Raw genomic sequence first — 22,099 nt, 5'->3', positions numbered from 1 at the left:
CTGTTTGTTGAATAAATGTAAAATCCATTACATTTTCTAACATATTACACTCGATTCATCTGCATTAGTAATAAATAATTTTACCTACACAGAATTTGACGGCAACACAAAAATCATCCGTATTGGCATTTGGTAATTAATTTCGCCACATTTAGATCTAAAACCAGATTATCTGATTTATGACATACTCTTCAAGTTTTGTCATATTCAACTTTAGTAGACTTTGTGTCTAGTGATAGTAGTGTATTTTATTGTAAATTTAATCCATTTTATAATAATATTTATATGTATCTGAGATCTTGTAATGTAATTTGTTAAACTTTTCCAATCATTGTTATCTTAACAATGATTATACTTCTTAAGTTTTAAGTTGCGTGTCTTTGGTAAACAGGAGTAATAGGAGTAAGAGTCCAGAATTGATTAAATTTTTTTCACTTTGTTTCAGGACGTTAAACTCATAAAAGCAGGGGGTCCCTTAGGTCTCAGTATTATAGGAGGTGCTGACCGTCCGTGCCATCCATTTGGTCAAGGTGAACCTGGAATTTTTATTTCTAAGGTATGGTTTATACCTAGATGTAAGTTAATGTTTTGTTGTTTAAATTTCATATAAATTACAGTACTGTGTGAATATTAAGAAACTAAAATGTTATGAATATTTTTAACAGGAGCATTATCTGTGTATCATGACAGGAAAAAACAAAGTACTGTCAGTTGTTAAGAAATAATTCTTAATTGTGTAAATATATTCAATGGAAGTATTGTTTAATCCTGCATGTAATGTAATCTGTTCACAGGTAGTGAAAATAAATTTTTACTTTCTGAAGTTGCTTTTATGATTTACAACACATGAACCAATTCTTAAATAAATCAGGTCTAGATGTATAGCTTCAAGTAATAAAAAAACATAGGGGTTTTACTTTTTTCTTTCCTTCAAATTTGTATGAAGTTTTATAAACCACTGTGTTTTTTTACACTTTTACTGCTTATTTTAAACTTTAAACACACAAGCATGTTTGTAAAAAACATAAGGAAATTCAAAACTTAATTTATTAAGAGGCATTTAACATTGTTGGAAGAAGTATGTTAGAACTTATGGTTGTTATTGGGATAAGAGAGTCAGAACAGTTTCTAAAAAACTCTTGGATTTAGTGTATTAGAAGATTCATTTATCACTGGATTAAATTGTTTACTATTTTTGAATTAAATTTATTAGAAGCATTATTTACCATTGTTGTATAAAATTTATTGAAAACATTATTTACCATTGTTGTATAAAATTTATTGAAAACATTATTTACCATTGTTGTATAAAATTTATTGAAAACATTATTTACCATTGTTGTATAAAATTTATTGAAAACATTATTTACCATTGTTGAATAAAATTTATTGAAAACATTATTTACCATTGTTGTATAAAGTGTGTTAGAAGACTTGTTTACCATAATTGGAAATTGTGGAGTTTTGTGTTCAATATAAATATAATATGAACCATGTAGCCTGTTTAATTAAGTGTAAATATGAGTATGAATCATAGAACTTGTTGTAAACATAAGAGAGAGTCATGGAACCTATTTGATTAAACATAAACATAAGAGAGACTCATGGAACCTATTTGATTAAATTTAAACATAAGTGTAACTTCAAATTAATGATGCTTTGTTTGTGCAGATTGAGTTGACTCAGTACGAGAAAATGAATAGAGTTCTGATGGGACTGTTGTTCTCTTATAGATTGTTCCTAATAGCACCGCTGCAAAATCAGAGAAACTGCGTGTGGGAGACCGGCTACTAAAGGTAAAATTCAGAGCTGTAATATTTGAAAGCAAAGTGGCACTAAGTCTCTCAGAAAACATTGTAAAGCAAGCTGTTTATGTAATTGAATTATGAAAAATATATAGAATGGGATTATTTGTACTTAAGAAATATAGAATTATATAAAATAACAGTAAATTCAGTTTGCCCTTTATAAGGAAAATTGAGGTAATCTGTAATGAAATAGTCTGGTATGAAATGTAATATGTCATTGGGTTTTAGATGTGTACGAAAACTTTTTATGTTGAATAAATGAGAGACTATTCAAGTTTCTTAACAGTTACAAAAAATAATAATGTTAAATATCCAGGAGAAATAAAACATGGTGATTTGTTTTACATATTAAAACAGTAATTTTTGTATAAACAGAAATACTAAAGTTCTTTGCAGGTTATAAAACTGGATAACTTATATGGCAGTCAGGATGGTAAGATATTATCCAGATATAAAAACTGCTATATCAGAAGAAATGTCTTAGGGTTAGCTTTTCTGGAGAAACAAATTTCAAATCCCAAATTTTTCTCCTGACAGTGTTTACCACTGTTTACTTGTACAAAGCATTTTAGTGTCAGTTTTGTTTAAGAAATAGTGACACCTTGATCTTCACATTGTTTTCTGTTGTAACATCCATATTCTGAAATTGTCTTACCTCTTCTCACCCAAAGTTATCTCAATTCTAGATTGCCCTCTAACCATTTCAGAAAGTTTATTTCTGACAGCACACCAGTCTTTCATAACCCATCAGTTTCTCATTATTTTGGAACATTCTGTGATCATGTGACTACCCTCCACCAATGTTACTGTGCTAGCACAGGTAGCTCCCTCTGTTATCTTAGAGTGATCCTCACTTTCTCAATTCACATTCTTATGTATAAACTTATATCTAGTTGTCCACATAACTACAAAATTTTGGATTATGCTTGACCACAAGTTTATATCGGTTTCATCTACTTGTGTTTGATTTCCATTGTTTCTACTCATTTGTTTTAGACATATTTCTGTTTTCTGAATTCTAAATAGTTCACGTGAATGCAAGATTTAGTATGGTGGATGATTTAGTTTTCACAGTGGTGGACAATGGTTCTGACATGAGTCCCCAGGTTGACCATGTCTGTTATGGAAGCACACGTTTTAGTTTGTAGTGGGTTTACTCAACAGTTTCGTCTTTTCATATTATGCTTTTTTGTCAGGAAGGATGTAACTACTGAGTGACAAATTCTTTCTATGGCACTTTCCATTTGTTATCCTGCCAAGGTTAGATATTGCTCTTTTCTCCAGGAGGTCTGGGTATTTCAGCATGCATTCCTCATTTCCAATAAGTATATACATCTTTAGTAAGTTTGTTTGGATTGACCTAATTTCTACATGTGATAGTTTAGGTCTTTCATATCTTCTCTGCTCAGTATTTGGCAAGTATGTTTTTTTTAATTAGTTTACCAAAAAAGCTACTTTTATTTAAATTTGCATTTAGAATTTGATTATTACTTTGTTTTTGTGTAATTTTCAGTATATTTTTTTTTGTGACAATTGCTGTTTGGGTAATTATAACTTTGATCAAATTCGTTAATGGGTTGGTTTGTTATGTATATTTCTTTTCACTGTTTATATCTTTCAGTTTGTTAAGTTCTTTTTTTGTTATCACTAGCCACATCTAATTGAAGATTATATTTCAGTCCCAAATTGTTATTATTAACCAGGTGCCTTATTCTTCTCATGTTCTTTAGGGTAAGTTTTACTTTTGTATCCTTTGTCTTGTAGGTTCTTTGGGTGGACTTATAAGTAGGTTATATTTATTTACCTGTCTTTTAGTGGTTTTGTACTTTAGGCATTGCTTATTAATTTATGTTTTAGGTCGAATGTAACAGTTTTGCAGGTATGTTTTTTTTTGTATTTTTGTAGAACTTACAAATTTATAGGTTTTGTTAGTAAAGAGTACTTGTTTTAAGTATGTGTAGTTGTGTCATTTTGGCTACTCTTAACAACAGATTTGGGGGTTCTATGTGAGGGTCTTTGTCTTCAGTTCTTCTTATCCCCTATCCACTCCCCCAATTTTCTTCCCCTCTTCTTGGCATTGTACTTCCAGTTGTGTTGCATAGTCTGTTCAAGCTCTCCTCTACAAAAGGACTGTTGATTGGGCGGTGCTGTCTCAATTTGGGTTTCACTCTTATCTATTTGTTATTATTTAACATGTGGGAACTTAGAAACTCATCATAGATTTATCCTAATTGCTCTTTTTCTGGAAACAACTGCTTCACCATGGAGTCCTACCTCTCGCTTTGTGTAGTTGTTTTTTTTCCCTGGGGTTCTGGATGACCAAATTGTCATGACAAATGCCTATTTTCATATTCTAACTGTTCCCACATCATATTTTCTTCATTTCATCCACATGAGTTGTGTCTTCCAGTTCTGGGCTCTACCATTTGGTTCTTTTTGGTTCTGTGTTTTGTTGAGTTGTACATTCTTTTGCTAATTGAATGGAATTTTCTGATTCCATTCTCATCTTTGTTGGGCCCACTCTTCCCCACGCTGGCTCAGAGATATGGTGTGAACAGTCTGAATGGTTCTACCTTCTCATGTTCTCACTGCACAAGGGATTCTCTCTATCTATCTCTCTTTTTTTTTTTGGGGGGGGGTAGTTATCCTTGGAAGCTCTCATTTTCTTGGTTGAGCTCACAATCGTTCCCTTCACTGAATGCTTCTCAACCAGTAAAACCTATCCCATGGTCCCTTAAACCATCCTATAACCATTCCTCCCAGGATTATGACTGGCCTGCTTGATTTTTCAACAGGGTACTGACCATGGTGGGAGTTCCCATTACTCCAACTTATCTGGAGTATCATCTGCTTACTGATGCTTTTTTTAGTGGGTTGAGGACTTTCCTTGATTCCCAAGAGATTTGTGGACAGTAGTCTGTCAAGGAAGCTACTCTGCATTTCAACATCATAGGACTATTGGCAGTTTGTTGGATTCTGTATCATTTTCTTCTGAGGTGACAGGTGGTTTTAGTTTATTCCTGCTATTTCACTGTTGTCAGCCATATCACTAAGCAAGGAGGAACCCAATTCAGATCTCTGTTTTCAGGCACTGAATTTTCTTCACTGGGCCTGTGATCACCACATAGTAATCTTGGTGTGTCATCTTTCTGGCTTCATAAATCTGGTGGTCAGTTGATTATCTCAACTCAATTAAGTCCTCCCCGTAGAGTGATTCCTTCTTCTGTGGGCATTTTGATGGCAATGTTCTCAACTGGGATGCCAAAAATTGTTTCCTTTTGGTTCCACATCCTTCAGCTCTGTGGCTAGATGCAGTCATTTAGGTTTGGAGAGGTTTACAATTATGTATCTACCCTCCAAACAGAATTCTCTCCAGACCATTTCTTGTTGCATACTGCTTGTTGCTCTATATTGGCCTGATTAGATATAGCTCCATCTGCTCTAGTCCTTCCAGGAGCAGCATCCCTTGCCCTTACTTCTGCCCCAAGGTACATCCCCTGGATATTTTTTGCCTTGACAGACTGCACATGGCATAATATGATGTATCCCTAGGCATTACCCTTGGAACATGTTTAAAAGCAAGCTTACTGCTGCTTCCACAAAAGACTTTCCATATTTGTTAACACCAGGCTGTTTCAAGTCATAGTTATACAGCAATTTTCCCATTGCCCAAGGTTGTACATCTCCTTTCTGAATTCCTTGGTGCCTCTGTATTGTTAATTACTGGGTGAAGAATTTCTATTCCACAGGTGTGCTTTATTTTAATAATATTGCACACCTGTTCTTTCAGCACCATCACTTTCTGCTTAATTGGATATTGATGTTCCTTCATCAGTTTCTCCACCTTTACAATGTGGGATTCCATCTTTGGATAAGAAGAGGTAAGGTTATTTTAGAAGTTAGCATTTCCTTACATTGAAAATATATTTCTTACCTCCACTCACCCACTTCCTACCTTTTCTCTCAGTTGATATCCTAGTGCTTCTGGCTTTGTACTTGCCAGTTCTCAAAAGTGAGGATTCCTGTACAGTAGCAGAGGAAGCTAGTTATGCTAGTATAGAAGGTGCAGTGTGATTTGTGGAGGGTAGTCACATGGTCAGCATATGTTCTGAAATAGCAAGAAACTTGTGAGGTATAAAAGACTGGTGTGCTGTAAGCAAAAGAATTTTAATGCTTAGAAGGCAATTCAGGATTGTGTGAGAAAGGTAAGTTCCTATTGGAAATACATTTTTAGTGTAAGAAAATGTCAGCTTTTAACAACTTTCATATTCACATCTCTCTTTACTGTGAAAACCTGGACATCTCCATCTCTCCGTACTGTGACAATCTAGACAACCACGTTTCTCTGTACTGTGACAATCTAGACAACCACGTTTCTCTGTACTGTGACAATCTAGACATCCACGTTTCTCTGTACTGTGACAATCTAGACATCCACGTTTCTCTGTACTGTGACAATCTAGACATCCACGTTTCTCTGTACTGTGACAATCTAGAGATCCACGTTTCTCTGTACTGTGACAATCTAGAGATCCACGTTTCTCTGTACTGTGACAATCTAGAGATCCACGTTTCTCTGTACTGTGACAATCTAGACAACCACGTTTCTCTGTACTGTGACAATCTAGACAACCACGTTTCTCTGTACTGTGACAATCTAGACAACCACGTTTCTCTGTACTGTGACAATCTAGACAACCACGTTTCTCTGTACTGTGACAATCTAGACAACCACGTTTCTCTGTACTGTGACAATCTAGACATCCACGTTTCTCTGTACTGTGACAATCTAGACATCCACGTTTCTCTGTACTGTGACAATCTAGACATCCACGTTTCTCTGTACTGTGACAATCTAGACAACCACGTTTCTCTGTACTGTGACAATCTAGACAACCACGTTTCTCTGTACTGTGACAATCTAGACAACCACGTTTCTCTGTACTGTGACAATCTAGACATCCACGTTTTTCTGTACTGTGACAATCTAGACATCCACGTTTCTCTGTACTGTGACATTCTAGACATCCACGTTTCTCTGTACTGTGACAATCTAGACATCCACGTTTCTCTGTACTGTGACAATCTAGACAACCACGTTTCTCTGTACTGTGACAATCTAGACAACCACGTTTCTCTGTACTGTGACAATCTAGACAACCACGTTTCTCTGTACTGTGACAATCTAGACATCCACGTTTCTCTGTACTGTGACATTCTAGACATCCACGTTTCTCTGTACTGTGACAATCTAGACATCCACGTTTCTCTGTACTGTGACATTCTAGACATCCACGTTTCTCTGTACTGTGACATTCTAGACATCCACGTTTCTCTGTACTGTGACAATCTAGACATCCACGTTTCTCTGTACTGTGACAATCTAGACATCCACGTTTCTCTGTACCTCGACAATCTAGACATCCACGTTTCTCTGTACCTCGACAATCTAGACATCCACGTTTCTCTGTACCTCGACAATCAAGACATCCACTTTTATAAACAGCGGTTTAAGCACATCCTTCATGTTACTTATGTTAACATGCATCTTGTTCGTGACGTATTCTATTTATTCACTGATGTATTTTCAAGTTTTCTGTATTTCTAGTCGTGTTCATCTTTCAAATCATAATTTTTCAGAGAAACTTTTCTATTTGTTTCTCTATTAATATCATTGCTGTATATTTTTCTTATGCTGTTCTAATGCTTTTAAATTTTTTAGAAAGATTTTCACATGTTTTCTATTCATTAAGAGGACTTGAATGGCTATCTCTTGGTACTGTTTTCAGGCTTTCATTTTCACTATTACGGTTCATTATATTAAAACAAAAGCCTGAAAACACTAAAACCAACTTTCAGTTAGTCAAAATTTGCAACACACGAAGATACACAATAATGAGAAAGATGTAATTTAATATCACACAGAAATGATCATAATTCAATACCTGCCAATTACATATCATAACAAAACTTTATATGCTTTTAAGAAATAACGTTTATTGTATATGAAAGCTGAAAGTTATATTTTTTATTTTATGGCTTATAGAGAAGTGCGTTCATTTTTTGATACACAACAACAAATGAAAAATATGTATTTTAATATTTCATTACTCATCTGAAACTTGAAAATGTAAACTTTAGTAAGTTTGAAAAGGAATACTATTTCATTATGGGGTAAAAAAAATCCATATTTACGTGGCAGTGCCCCGAAGTAAGACGGGTATGTTCCCATGGCTCTGTAAAGAATAAAGGAACTGTTGGTTGTTGTTTTTTTTTAGTTAAGTACTTTAAAAAGGTAAAAGTCTTAAGCTTGTTAACATTATGTTACTGTGGTGAAAAGCTATTTATAGAGAACATTTATACACTTATTTATCTCATAAGTAAATCTGGCTCTTGTTCTAGAAATACTCAAAAACAATAACTGATATTTTAATGAAGCTGTATGAAAATTTGCAATGTTGCTTCTAAAGGTGTATTTCTCACCTTATTAACTGAATATCTGTTCAGGTGAATGGTGAAGACATTCAGAAAGTATCCCACCAAGACGCTGTATTACAACTTCTTGCACCAACATACGAGATGATTCTTACGGTTCGGCATGACCCGCTTCCCAAGGGCTGGCAGGTAGGCCACGGTTCATTCCAGAAAAATAATTTTGCTTTGTTAAAAACGAACCAGTGGTACTGTTAATATGCACCATACACTGTTGTGAATTGCATAAAACATTATTTAGGGTAACCAGGATATCACAGTATTGAAGTACAAGATTCATTTACAATAAAAATGTAAATTATACCCAAGATTGATGATTTATTTACCATTCAGACCAAGTATCTCTCTCCTCTGTAGGTTCCTGATGTTATTAACACAACTCATTAAGAAAGTAGTTGATCAACTTTTTCAGTTTTGTTTCACACTCAAGTGGAATAGCTTCTCAAAATGATTGAATAAATTTCAGTAAATCATAAACACCAAAGTGAAAGACAGTTTGGTTAAAAATTAGCAGGGAAATACGCTTGTACTTGTCTAAACTAAAATATGTTTGGAAATTAAGTAACACTTGTGGATAGTAGAAAGTTTTTGTAGTTTTTTTGGTGAAGATTGTAACTATTCACCTGGAGGTTTTAACATTCTGACTGTAGGGTATATAAGTGTGTAATAACTTGTGTCACTCACTGGTTAATAACTCATGTTCTTCCAAAAATGAAATAGAAACCCTATAACCTACACCTTGGTGTGGATTGCTGTGCATGGTGAGGGGACTTCCCAGGGAAAGGTTCTGTTCTTTCAGTTTACCTCCTCTGGGATCTAAATATCCACCCGTATTTTTGCTGTGCATGGTGACCCATGAAGGGGAGGAGAGGATCCTAGTGGTTGAGGGGTACAACCCTAACACACCACTTTGGTCTTGAATTCCTGTAGATAGGTGGCTTTGGGGTGGGGCTCCTCAGGGTCAGTCGGCTGGACCACTTGGTCTAGGGTAAACCAAGTACCAGTGTTGGATGATCTCCACAGGTGTGGTGGATATTGTGTCCGATGCTGGTGTTTAGGTATATAGTGCTCACAAAAGCCTGACGTTGCTACAGTGTCCTAGTTTGGCATTGCAGTGCATCCCCTCGTAGGGCTACATGGTGGGTGGGGTCAGTGGGCACTGAAATATTCTTTTTTTCACTGTGGATTCTTCAAATAAAAACTTAAATAAAATAGTGAAAAAACAGTCCATAGGTAAACGACCACGGCTTGAAAATTCTGAGCAGCAATCTTCAGCATTGTAACACATGTACTTCATTTACTTATACTGCATTCTCTTACAGACAAACCTTTAGGGTAGATGTCTCCATTTTTCATTCAGAAGGGACTAGAGAGTCTTGCTGGCTCTCCAAAGTCAGTAAAGAAGCTTTGATCTGGTGACATATTGGTGGAAACATCCATACCTCAACACAGTGAACTCCTATTGCATTCAAAGCCAATTGAGGATATACCTACTGAGGTTATGCCTCATGCTACTTTGAATTCGTTAGGAGGAGTTATTGTTGAGAGGGATTTGAAGAACATCCCAGAGTTGGAGATTCTCGCTGGTTTCTCCACCTAAGAAGTTTCTGCAGTGAGGCTAATCTCCTCTTGCAAAGATGGAATTGTGATGCCAACCAGTGTCCTCATTCTGAGATTTACATCACTGCGTCCACCTGCCACTATCAAGGCAGGTTACCGTAATTGCAAGGTACAGCCATATATTCCAAACCCTCTAAGATGTTTTCAGTGTCAGCGGTCACTCAAAGACATTATGTCGTAGTTCCTTGATGTGTGCTCATTGTGGTAACAAGGACCACAATGCCTATGAATGTGAAATGGACCCTCATTGGATCAATTGCAACAACTCTCACCTGTGCTACGTTCATTCTTGCCATAAATGGTTGGAAGAAAAAGAGGTGCTGGATTTGAAAATGATTCGAAACATAACTTACCCTGAGGCTCGAAAGTTACTGTCCACCACGTCATCTCGGACCTATACTCGGCATTTCATTCCACTACTACGGTGGTAGTGCAGACGGATTTCTCTGTGCCTCCAATAGAATCATTCTCAAACCATATGAAAAGTCATTTGATCTCCATGATTAAAAAATTTGTTGAATCAACGTCAACACCCATTTCTGTCCCTAATATACATTCCAGAAAACCCCAAGATCCACTTTCTGTGGCTTCACATACGGGCATTTCCTCGGGTATATCTTCTCTCACCCAAAGATGCAAAATGATCATTCATTCACATCCTCAGTTGCTGGAATCCTCTTTCGACAACAAGGACCTGCCCAATCAACCCACGGTAGGATCCATGGATTGCTCCATAGAGCGTATGCTCTCTGATCACAACCTTTCTTTTTTTAGTAATGGTTCTTACACTTATTTTCATGCACCTAGTCAATCCTTTACTGCTGTTGGTCGCTCAGTTTGCTCCCCTTCACTATTCTCCCAATTTTTATTGGGGGGTGACTATAACCCACGAGGCAGTGAGCATTTTCCTGTAATTTGGAGAGAGACTGGCATTGTTTATGCCACCCTACCTGTGTGCCCCTGTGGAAACTGGATCAAGCAAACTGGCCTTCTTTTACTGCTCTTGCAGAATTTGACCAGCCATCATCTGTAAGCCATCAATAGACGACTGTGTGGCAGCAGTAACTGACTGTATTATACAGGCAGCAGCTCAGTATATTCCTAAATCTTTTCTGCAATATCCTCATCCGTAGTGGAATCTTGTCTGCCACATAGTACAGAAGGCTCAAAAACAGGCCTTGGATACTTTTTGTAGGTATCCCACACTCTTGTACTGCATCGTTTTCTAGCAGGCTCGTGCACATGCACGGTGGTTAAGACGTCAAAGCCAGAAGGGCTCTTGAATTAAGTTCACAACCAGCATATCTTCTATCATCAGATCCAAAGTCATATGGGTCAAGATTTGAAAGATCAGTGAGCAATATAATACTGTCCACCTCTCGATCTTGCTCTCTGATGGTCAGGAAGTAGCTAATAACTGGAACATCGCCAATACTCTAGATGAAAGCTTTTGTCTAGCACTTCTGCTTCATCCTCTACCATTTTAGCCATCAAGATTTTGGCACAGTGATCACCTCTTTCCTTTTGATCTGATTATGTTTATAATTGTTATCATCCCTTTACGCTGGTGGAACTCAAACTGGCCTTTCATTTAACTGGCAGTACATCGGTCAGACCTGATGATGTACACTACAAAATGCTGCACCATCTATCTCCTGCTTCTGTTTCTGTTCTTCTGATTGTTTCCAACTGGATCTGACAGGAGAATGTTTTTCCTCATGCCTGGCACCAGGCTATTGTTCTACTTTTCTCTAAGCCTGGGAAGGATCCCAAGATTCCTTCAAACTACTATCCATTTGCTTTCATGAGCTGTCTTTGAAGGACCTTAGAGAGGATGGTTAATGCTTATCTTGTTTGGTTCCTCAAATCAAACAACCTTTTTTCGCCCACCCAACATGTGTTCTGACGAAAGCGCTCTACCGTGGACCACCTTATTCAGCTTGAAACATCAATCAGAGAAGCTTTTCTCAAACATCATCATCTTGTATCAATATTCTTTGACATTGAGAAGGCTTATGATACAACATGGAGGTATGGCATTTTCTGAGACCTCCATATATATATGTATTATGTGGCCATTTACCAATTTTTATTAATTTTTTAATGGACAGGAGATTTCATGTTCGTGTGGGTTAGACACTTTCCTGTTCTTTTCTACAGGAACTTGGAGTCCCTCATGGCTGTGTTCTGAGTGTCACACTTTTCAGTATATAAAGATTAAGGCCATCATTGAACAACTCCCTCTTAATGTTTTAAATGGGCTTTATGTCGACAACTTTCACATTTCATGTCAGTCACCAAACATAAGTAATACTGAGCAGCAGCTACAGATTGCCCTCAATTGTTTACTGAAGTGGACCACAGTAAAGGGATTTAACTTCTCTCTCTCTCAAACTGTCTGCATGCACTTTTGCCTGAAGTTGTACTACCTGTGGTACCTGAGACAAAGTTTTTGGACTTTTCTTTGACCATTCCTATTTATACAGATGGTTTGAAATCAGGTGACTGTGTGGGCTCTCCCATAGTTTGTTGTGATTTGGTGATTGCATACAGAATCCCCTCTACAGCTTCTGTGTTCTGAACTGTATACCATTTCTCTTACCCTGGATCACGTAGAAGCTAAGCAGTATTTAAATTGCTCTGTTTATACTGACTCACTCAGTTCTCTTCTGGCCCTGGAATTGCTTCACATTAGTTCTCACTGATATTCAAAACCAACTGGCACATTTCTTTCCAACACCTACTTTTATCCAGTTTTTCTGGATACCAGGCCATGTTGGTATTTGTGAGAATGGGCTCACCAACACCTCAGCTAAATCTGTCTTCTCTGGCACTGTCATTGTTGTGCCTGTTCCTTATATGGACTGTGGTCCTGTATTCAAGGTTCGGCTTCATGCCAGTTGGCAGTCGACCTGGAGTGAGCAGTGTGAAAACCAGCTTTGCCAAATAAAATCCTCTATTGGACTTTGTCTTGCTTCCGTAAGGATCAGAAAGAGGAAGTTGTTCTAACTGGGCTATGCATTGGTCATAGTTTTTTAACACTCCTACGAAAAGTGGGGCCTAATAGGCCCCAGAGCAACTTGAAAGGTTATTAATATTAGGCTAACAATTTTGTATTTAAATGAAATTGCCATTTAAATCCATTAATGAATGGATTAACGAGATTCCCACTGTCCCTATCTACTATCTAGCGAAACCACAGCCAGGGGAACGGGCTTGGAGAAATCAGGACTAGAAATGTCTTTTCGTAGGAGTGTTAACTCATCATTTTCTTTTATCTGGAACTGATGCACCAGTGTGTAGTTTGTGTAACACTCAGGTTACAATTAGTCACATTTTACTGTCTTGCCATCATTATGACTCTCAACGACGGCACTATTTTAAACATGTTCTTCCCAGGGTTTGTCCGTAACATTGGACAGTGTTATTGGTGATGGTGACACTATCCACCTTAGGAATATTTTTAGTTTTTTAAGGGCCATTAATTGTTTTTAATGCTATTTTAATTATTTTAAATTTATACATTAGACTTTTTTTAATGTGATTCCCTTCTAAGAATCAAAGTACATCTAGTTTGATTTGAAATTAGAAAATGTCTGTAACGTCAAATAAAACCAGGACTGGAAAGGCCAACTTCAGGCAACTAATGCTGCTTTTTGAACTACCCATTAGTCATCCTGGTGAGTTATGAAAATTACAATTATGCTACAGAAAGTCCTTTACAACTTGTATTACTATAGTTTCTCTCTTGCTGCTGTAAACTAGATATAAAAATTGGATTTAATGTTATTTATGTTTTTAATTCAAAATATTAAACGTTATTTAGTTTTACCTTTATTTCCTTTTATGAATTTTAATAATTTTACTCTAATTTTAACTTTTTACCAGATGTTAGGCACAGATAGCCTAGTTGCTTTGTGCCATAAAACACCAAATCGACCATTTTAATAATTTTACTTTAATTTTAACTTTTTACCAGATGTTTGGCACAGATAGCCCAGTTGCTTTGTGCCATAAAACACTAAATCAACCATCGCTATAACCCGATCACTTTCGAAAGATGGTCCTTTCTTTTTCAAGGGCAAACTGTGAGTTTGATATCCTTCCAAAAGTTTAAAGCTTTCCTTGACTTGAAGGAAGAAAACATCTAGTTAAAATCACATTAATTTTGTTGTCAGAAGGTAAATTTGTGTTTATTGGCTGTTTCAGTTCTAATAATGTTTACAATTTAAGTCAGAACATCTTCAAAACTCAGGGGCCTGACATATTGAGAATAATTTAAAAACAAATGGTTTAGGAGCCTTTAAGTGTTTATTTGAGTCACTTACATAATTTTTGTGATACTCCAGTTTCTCTTGTTTTTGATGGTTCTTAGAAATTGTCAGGTATTTCTATACAGCAGAAAATATTTTGTTAATTAAGGGTGTATTGTACTTCAGTTGTCAAATTGGAACACAATTTAAATGTGTTTGTAAAACCCATACAATATACTGATCTGTTAGTTGTGAAATTAATAATAATAAAACAAGCTAGATTTTTTTTTAAAGTAAAAGCCAAACAATCAACTTATATGTACTTTTACATAACTGAAGGCCTGGCATGGCCAAGTGTGTAAGGCGTGCGACTCGTAATCCGAGGGTCGCAGGTTCGCGCCCTCGTCGCGCTAAACATGCTCGCCCTCCCAGCCGTGGGGGCGTATAATGTGACGGTCAATCCCACTATTCGTTGGTAAAAGAGTAGCCCAAGAGTTGGCGGTGGGTGGTGATGACTAGCTGCCTTCCCTCTAGTCTTACACTGCTAAATTAGGGACGGCTAGCAGAGATAGCCCTCGAGTAGCTTTGTGCGAAATTCCAAAACAAACAAACATACATAAGTGAATCACTTCCATTGACATCAGGTCACATTTTGTTATGCTTAAAATGTTGACAACCACTGACTGTAGATTTCTCTAGACCAATCACAACATAAGAGTTTTGTCAATTGTTCTAGAACCCAATGATCTATAACAAAATAATAATAAATATGTTCAAAGTATGGGTTTTATTTTTAATTCCTAATTTGTAATAACAATAATAATAATTGTTTTTGCATAACTGAGTTATGGAAAATCCATTATTAAAACCAAAACAACATTTTTACTGTTTAAGTTAGCAGGCCTGTGATATCAGTCAAACTCCAACTGTCTGGATGCGTGCGTTGAAACTCTGTGATCAACAGTGACAAACATTTAAATTTTATGGTGAAAGGAAATAATCCAAATGATTTTCTTCCATGAAATTTGGAAATTTTGCAACCTAAAAAGTGATAGAAATAGTAAATCAAATTATATGTATTTTTAAAGCCAAACCAAAATACAGTTGAGTAAGTTGACGCTAAGTTTTGTGCAATTTAGTTAAATATTTTCACTATAAGAAGGAAAAAAACCAGGGAATATCAGTGACACCACACCAGTTCAGAAAGAAAACATTCTGTTTATTATCTTCCTTATGAGGAAGATATTTTTAAAATTCCAGATACATAAATTTTTTAGAATTTAACTAGTGCTTTGCCCCAAATTATTTGTGCATTAATCCTCTAGCTATGGGTTGGATTAATATATGAATGCCATATTTTTTTTTTAGAGTTACAATAAAACTTAAACTAATTTATTAAGCTTGGCATTGAAATGTAGTTATAAAATAAACTTTTTATATTATATATGTTTTAATTCCATACAAAACTATTTACAGAATGTTCTTGTTCTTCCCTGGTGTGAGAATTGTGAATTATTTTTCTTTAAGCCTTGGTTCTTCTGTAATTCTCATTCCTCTGAGAATCTGGAAGTTAACATATATTACTCATTATTTTACATACATATGTATTACTGAGACAAAGTGTGTTTTTTGTAACCTTCCATCTTATTTGTTTATACTTGAAAATCAAACACATTTGCCATAGCACCTATTACATCCTCTTTTCTACAAGTTATCAGAAGTTCTATCTGACATTTTGTACTATATTATTTATAACCAAATGATTTAATGTGAATTTTTGCAAAACTATGGCTCTCTTTGTTGTTTAACATTTTCCCCTCCAAACCTAACACTTGCAACACTGTGTTCTTCATCGACTTGGGCAATGAGTTCACAATAATTTATGAAGAGGAACTCCTGTTAATCAGGTTGTCTTCCTTAGTTTCACCTTTTCTTTTAAACTACTTTTCAATTACTCTGTCAAAGTTTGAATGGAACTTTAAGCAGTGTAGACATTTTAGGTTTGAGAAATTTAATAGACTGCAGATGCCAATTGAACAAAAAAGGGGTGACATTTCTGTTTCTTTGCTGGGACTTTCTTCCACAGATGTCACTATAGCAACTGAAACGTTATCTCCTTTTCACTCAGTAGGTATTTGCAGTTGATTAATTACTAGTTCATCACTTGAAGAAAATGATTAGTAACAAACAGTCACAGACAGATGAGAACAAATTATGGGATTCAAACCAGGAATCCCAGTGTACACCAAGTTGTACCATAATTACAGGAATGTTGTACATATTTAAAACTATCATAGAAGGTTTTTTTATCTCTATTTTAACATGCATTTGACAGTTTTTCTTATTAACTTTTGTTTTTGAGATTTTTTTAAAGTAACCATACTTATAATATTGTTAGACTTATTTTACACACACACACGTATAAAAGAATACTAGCCGTCACAGATTGTTTGTGAATTTATTTTTTTCATTACAAAAATATTACTTGCTTATTCTTTTATTCTAGAATAGTAAATTTTATATTACTCAAAATATAACACTATATTAATTGTACTGAAACTGAAGATATTAAAAACAAAAATTTCAGTTTCAACTCATTATAATACTACTTACATGCTGTTACAACTCATTATAATACTACTTACATGCTGTTACAACTCATTATAATACTACTTACATGCTGTTACAACTCATTATAATACTACTTAGATGCTGTTACAACTCATTATAATACTACTTAGATGCTGTTACAACTCATTATAATACTACTTAGATGCTGTTACAACTCATTATAATACTACTTACATGCTGTTACAACTCATTATAATACTACTTAGATGCTGTTACAACTCATTATAATACTACTTACAAGCTGTTACAACTCATCATAATACTACTTACAAGCTGTTACAACTCATTATAATATTACTTACATGCTGTTACAACTCATTATAATACTACTTACAAGCTGTTACAACTCATCATAATACTACTTACAAGCTGTTACAACTCATTATAATATTACTTACATGCTGTTACAACTCATTATAATATTACTTACATGCTGTTACAACTCATTATAATACTACTTACAAGCTGTTACAACTCATCATAATACTACTTACATGCTGTTACAACTCATTATAATACTACTTACAAGCTGTTACAACTCATTATAATACTACTTACATGCTGTTACAACTCATAATACTACTTACATGCTGTTACAACTCATTATAATACTACTTACATGCTGTTACAACTCATAATACTACTTACATGCTGTTACAACTCATTATAATACTACTTACATGCTGTTACAACTCATTATAATACTACTTACATGCTGTTACAACTCATTATAATACTACTTAGATGCTGTTGCAACTCATTATAATACTACTTAGATGCTGTTACAACTCATTATAATACTACTTAGATGCTGTTACAACTCATTATAATACTACTTACATGCTGTTACAACTCATTATAATACTACTTACATGCTGTTACAACTCATCATAATACTACTTACAAGCTGTTACAACTCATTATAATACTACTTAGATGCTGTTACAACTCATTATAATACTACTTACATGCTGTTACAACTCATTATAATACTACTTAGATGCTGTTACAACTCATTATAATACTACTTACATGCTGTTACAACTCATCATAATACTACTTACAAGCTGTTACAACTCATTATAATACTACTTAGATGCTGTTACAACTCATTATAATACTACTTACATGCTGTTACAACTCATTATAATACTACTTACATGCTGTTACAACTCATCATAATACTACTTACATGCTGTTACAACTCATTATAATACTACTTACATGCTGTTACAACTCATTATAATACTACTTAGATGCTGTTACAACTCATTATAACACTACTTAGATGCTGTTACAACTCATTATAATACTACTTACATGCTGTTACAACTCATCATAATACTACTTAGATGCTGTTACAACTCATTATAATACTACTTACATGCTGTTACAACTCATTATAATACTACTTAGATGCTGTTATAACTCATTATAATACTACTTACATGCTGTTACAACTCATTATAATACTACTTAGATGCTGTTACAACTCATTATAATACTACTTAGATGCTGTTACAACTCATTATAATACTACTTACATGCTGTTACAACTCATTATAATACTACTTAGATGCTGTTACAACTTATTATAATACTACTTACATGCTGTTACAACTCATCATAATACTACTTACATGCTGTTACAACTCATTATAATACTACTTACATGCTGTTACAACTCATTATAATACTACTTAGATGCTGTTACAACTCATTATAATACTACTTACATGCTGTTACAACTCATTATAATACTAGCTTAGATGCTGTTACAACTCATTATAATACTACTTACATGCTGTTACAACTCATTATAATACTACTTACATGCTGTTACAACTCATTATAATACTACTTACATGCTGTTACAACTCATTATAATACTACTTACATGCTGTTACAACTCATTATAATACTACTTAGATGCTGTTACAACTCATTATAATACTACTTACATGCTGTTACAACTCATTATAATACTACTTAGATGCTGTTACAACTCATTATAATACTACTTACATGCTGTTACAACTCATCATAATACTACTTAGATGCTGTTGCAACTCATTATAATACTACTTAGATGCTGTTACAACTCATTATAATACTACTTACATGCTGTTACAACTCATAATACTACTTACATGCTGTTACAACTCATTATAATACTACTTACATGCTGTTACAACTCATAATACTACTTACATGCTGTTACAACTCATAATACTACTTACATGCTGTTACAACTCATAATACTACTTACATGCTGTTACAACTCATTATAATACTACTTAGATGCTGTTGCAACTCATTATAATACTACTTGGATGCTGTTGCAACTCATTATAATACTACTTAGATGCTGTTGCAACTCATTATAATACTACTTAGATGCTGTTACAACTCATTATAATACTACTTACATGCTGTTACAACTCATTATAATACTACTTACATGCTGTTACAACTCATAATACTACTTACATGCTGTTACAACTCATTATAATACTACTTACATGCTGTTACAACTCATAATACTACTTACATGCTGTTACAACTCATAATACTACTTACATGCTGTTACAACTCATAATACTACTTACATGCTGTTACAACTCATTATAATACTACTTAGATGCTGTTGCAACTCATTATAATACTACTTAGATGCTGTTACAACTCATTATAATACTACTTAGATGCTGTTACAACTCATTATAATACTACTTACATGCTGTTACAACTCATCATAATACTACTTAGATGCTGTTACAACTCATTATAATACTACTTAGATGCTGTTACAACTCATTATAATACTACTTACATGCTGTTACAACTCATCATAATACTACTTAGATGCTGTTACAACTCATTATAATACTACTTACATGCTGTTACAACTCATTATAATACTACTTAGATGCTGTTACAACTCATTATAATACTACTTAGATGCTGTTACAACTCATTATAATACTACTTAGATGCTGTTACAACTCATTATAATACTACTTAGATGCTGTTACAACTCATTAACATACTCTGCATTTTTTTCTGTTTGTTTGGATGTTGCTACACAGTGTTTATATGAATCCGTAAAAGAATGTTATTTTTGTTTTTAGAATTTTGATTTAAGTTAGTCCTAAAAATAAATCAGCGACAAATACTTTTGTGGTTTTACGTTCTACATTTTATCTCCAGTACATTCTAAACTGTATCTAGTTATCCCAGACAGAACAGGAATGTTTATCCAGTATTGTAAGAAATCAATAATAATGAGACAGCTAAGCATTTTATGTCATAAAAAAACAAAACCTGATTATTTAATTAATCTTTGGAAAGTTTAATGGATTGTATCCAATATTGGTGCACAATAAACCTGTTAGTCATATAGCTCATGTGTCAAAACAAAACTTGTTATATATGACAGAATTTTATCAGTTGTTTTACATACGATATTAATTTGTACAAAAGGACGTTAACAAGGCCATTGGATTAGATTATTTAGTCTGAATTTAGGTAGGTTTTCTTGTACAGACAGCTTGTATAATAAACTGGTCACAGGTAGAACAGTTTTGCCTTTGTGATAATTTTCATTGATGTTATATTTATTTCTTTGATTTCTAAAGTTATGAGTCACAATTTGTCAGGTATAAATGTACTTGTGTGCTTAATACTTGGTGCTTAACACTTGTGTGCTTAATACTTGGTACTTAATACTTGTGTGCTTAATACTTGGTACTTAATACTTGTGTGCTTAATACTTGGTACTTAGTAGCTGCAAATAAAAGTAAATTTCCGTTACTATGTGTAACAGCTGCTTTGTCTGCTGTCTCACCTTTGCTTTCTTCAACATGCTTCTCTTCTGGCTAGAACTTGCTACACTTCGAGCCTGTGTCTGTAACTGTAAGTAAAGATCTTGCTGTGGCTTTGTGTTGTATACTTATTTATAAACTATGCTTTCATGATGTCTAGAAATGTGTGCTGGTGTGAAGCGATAGTTTGTCTACTGTCAAAACATGTTGCTTCAGTTGATTTGAATAAAACCAATGTATACTGTCTCTGCTGATACTAAGAGAACATATCTAAAAATTATACTGAATTTCATTTCACTTTATAAAGAGATGTTTGAAATAACATGTGTTGAACAAGTGCATCTGTTATTAGATTGATACAAAATTAGCCTGAACTCCATATTATACTTAATAATTTCATGTTTTGGTTTCGCTGAAAGAAATATGGTAGTCCAGGTTACAGAATAAAGCTAGTGTAATGTTATGACATGTTTATTCAAGCAGTATCAACTCTCAGTGTTCTAAAGCAAAGTCAGAAATATGCTTCATTATTAAGGTATTACATATTGTTATTTACATGAAATTGTTTACAGTTTTTCTCTAATTTGCTTCATTACAGCTATAATTTACAGAATACCTGAAACGGTTATTTACAGCTTTGATTCAAGAGTATATAATGCGGTTGTTAGATCTTGTTCATTATTGAAATCCAAAAACGTTATTGTAATGTAATGAAACTGTTCTTTGCTTCTGTAGCACACTTACAGAGTTGAGTAGTACTGTAAATCAAACAGTAATTCAAGCATGGTGACTGGGGCACATTGTGCAATTTGCTTGTTGTCAGTCTTGTCAAGTTTAACATGTAACACTGAATATAATTGTGCTGGTAGAAACATTGTCTAAATGTTTGATCATTCATGTTTTTATACCTTTGTTAAGATGTATGTAGTTGCAGAGGTTAATTTTGCATGAAATCGTTAAAGCTTCATCTAGCAACATCAGCTTGTTAATGTTTGTAAGTTAATTGTCTCTTCTGCATGTTTCATTCTTTCTATTTTTAAGTGTCTATTAATTAAGCATCGAAATGATGAATTATATTACAAACATAGGTACATATTTGTTTCCTCTACTAGGAAATTGTGATAACAAGAAAGTCCCACGAAAAACTTGGTATTTATATTAAAGGAGGAACAAGGAGCCACCCAGGAAACCCTCTTGACCCAACTGATGAAGGAGTATTTGTGGCTTGGGTTGGTTATTTCTAAAATATTTTCCTATTTACATTGATTTATTTATCAATTACATTTTCTTATTTTTTCTTTGTTTCTGAATTTTTGTCATATTATTTAGATATTGTTAAAACTTAATAATTCTCACAGCAAAACAAAGTTAAATTTTAACACCATACTTTATAACATTGGTTTTCATGACCTGTGTGTTATAAAGTTAGAATTAACAGATTTACTCTGTGTTATATTAGGGACTGAATATT

General features: G+C 34.3%; 1 protein-coding gene across 1 annotated transcript in view; it reads left to right on the top strand.

Moving 5' to 3' along the window:
- Positions 1-22,099, top strand: part of LOC143246652 (protein scribble homolog) — a 252,713-nt gene that overhangs the window by 176,418 nt on the left and 54,196 nt on the right. The window contains 5 exon segments of the mRNA XM_076493711.1: positions 446-556; positions 1,734-1,796; positions 8,316-8,432; positions 20,687-20,719; positions 21,741-21,857. Coding sequence (XP_076349826.1) covers positions 446-556; positions 1,734-1,796; positions 8,316-8,432; positions 20,687-20,719; positions 21,741-21,857 — 441 coding nt within the window.

The sequence above is a fragment of the Tachypleus tridentatus genome, chromosome 3 (assembly GCF_004210375.1).
Source record: "Tachypleus tridentatus isolate NWPU-2018 chromosome 3, ASM421037v1, whole genome shotgun sequence".
NCBI lineage: Eukaryota > Metazoa > Arthropoda > Merostomata > Xiphosura > Limulidae > Tachypleus > Tachypleus tridentatus.
The sequence above is the reverse complement of the archived record's forward strand: the minus strand, read 5'-3'. Positions and strand labels throughout refer to the sequence as shown.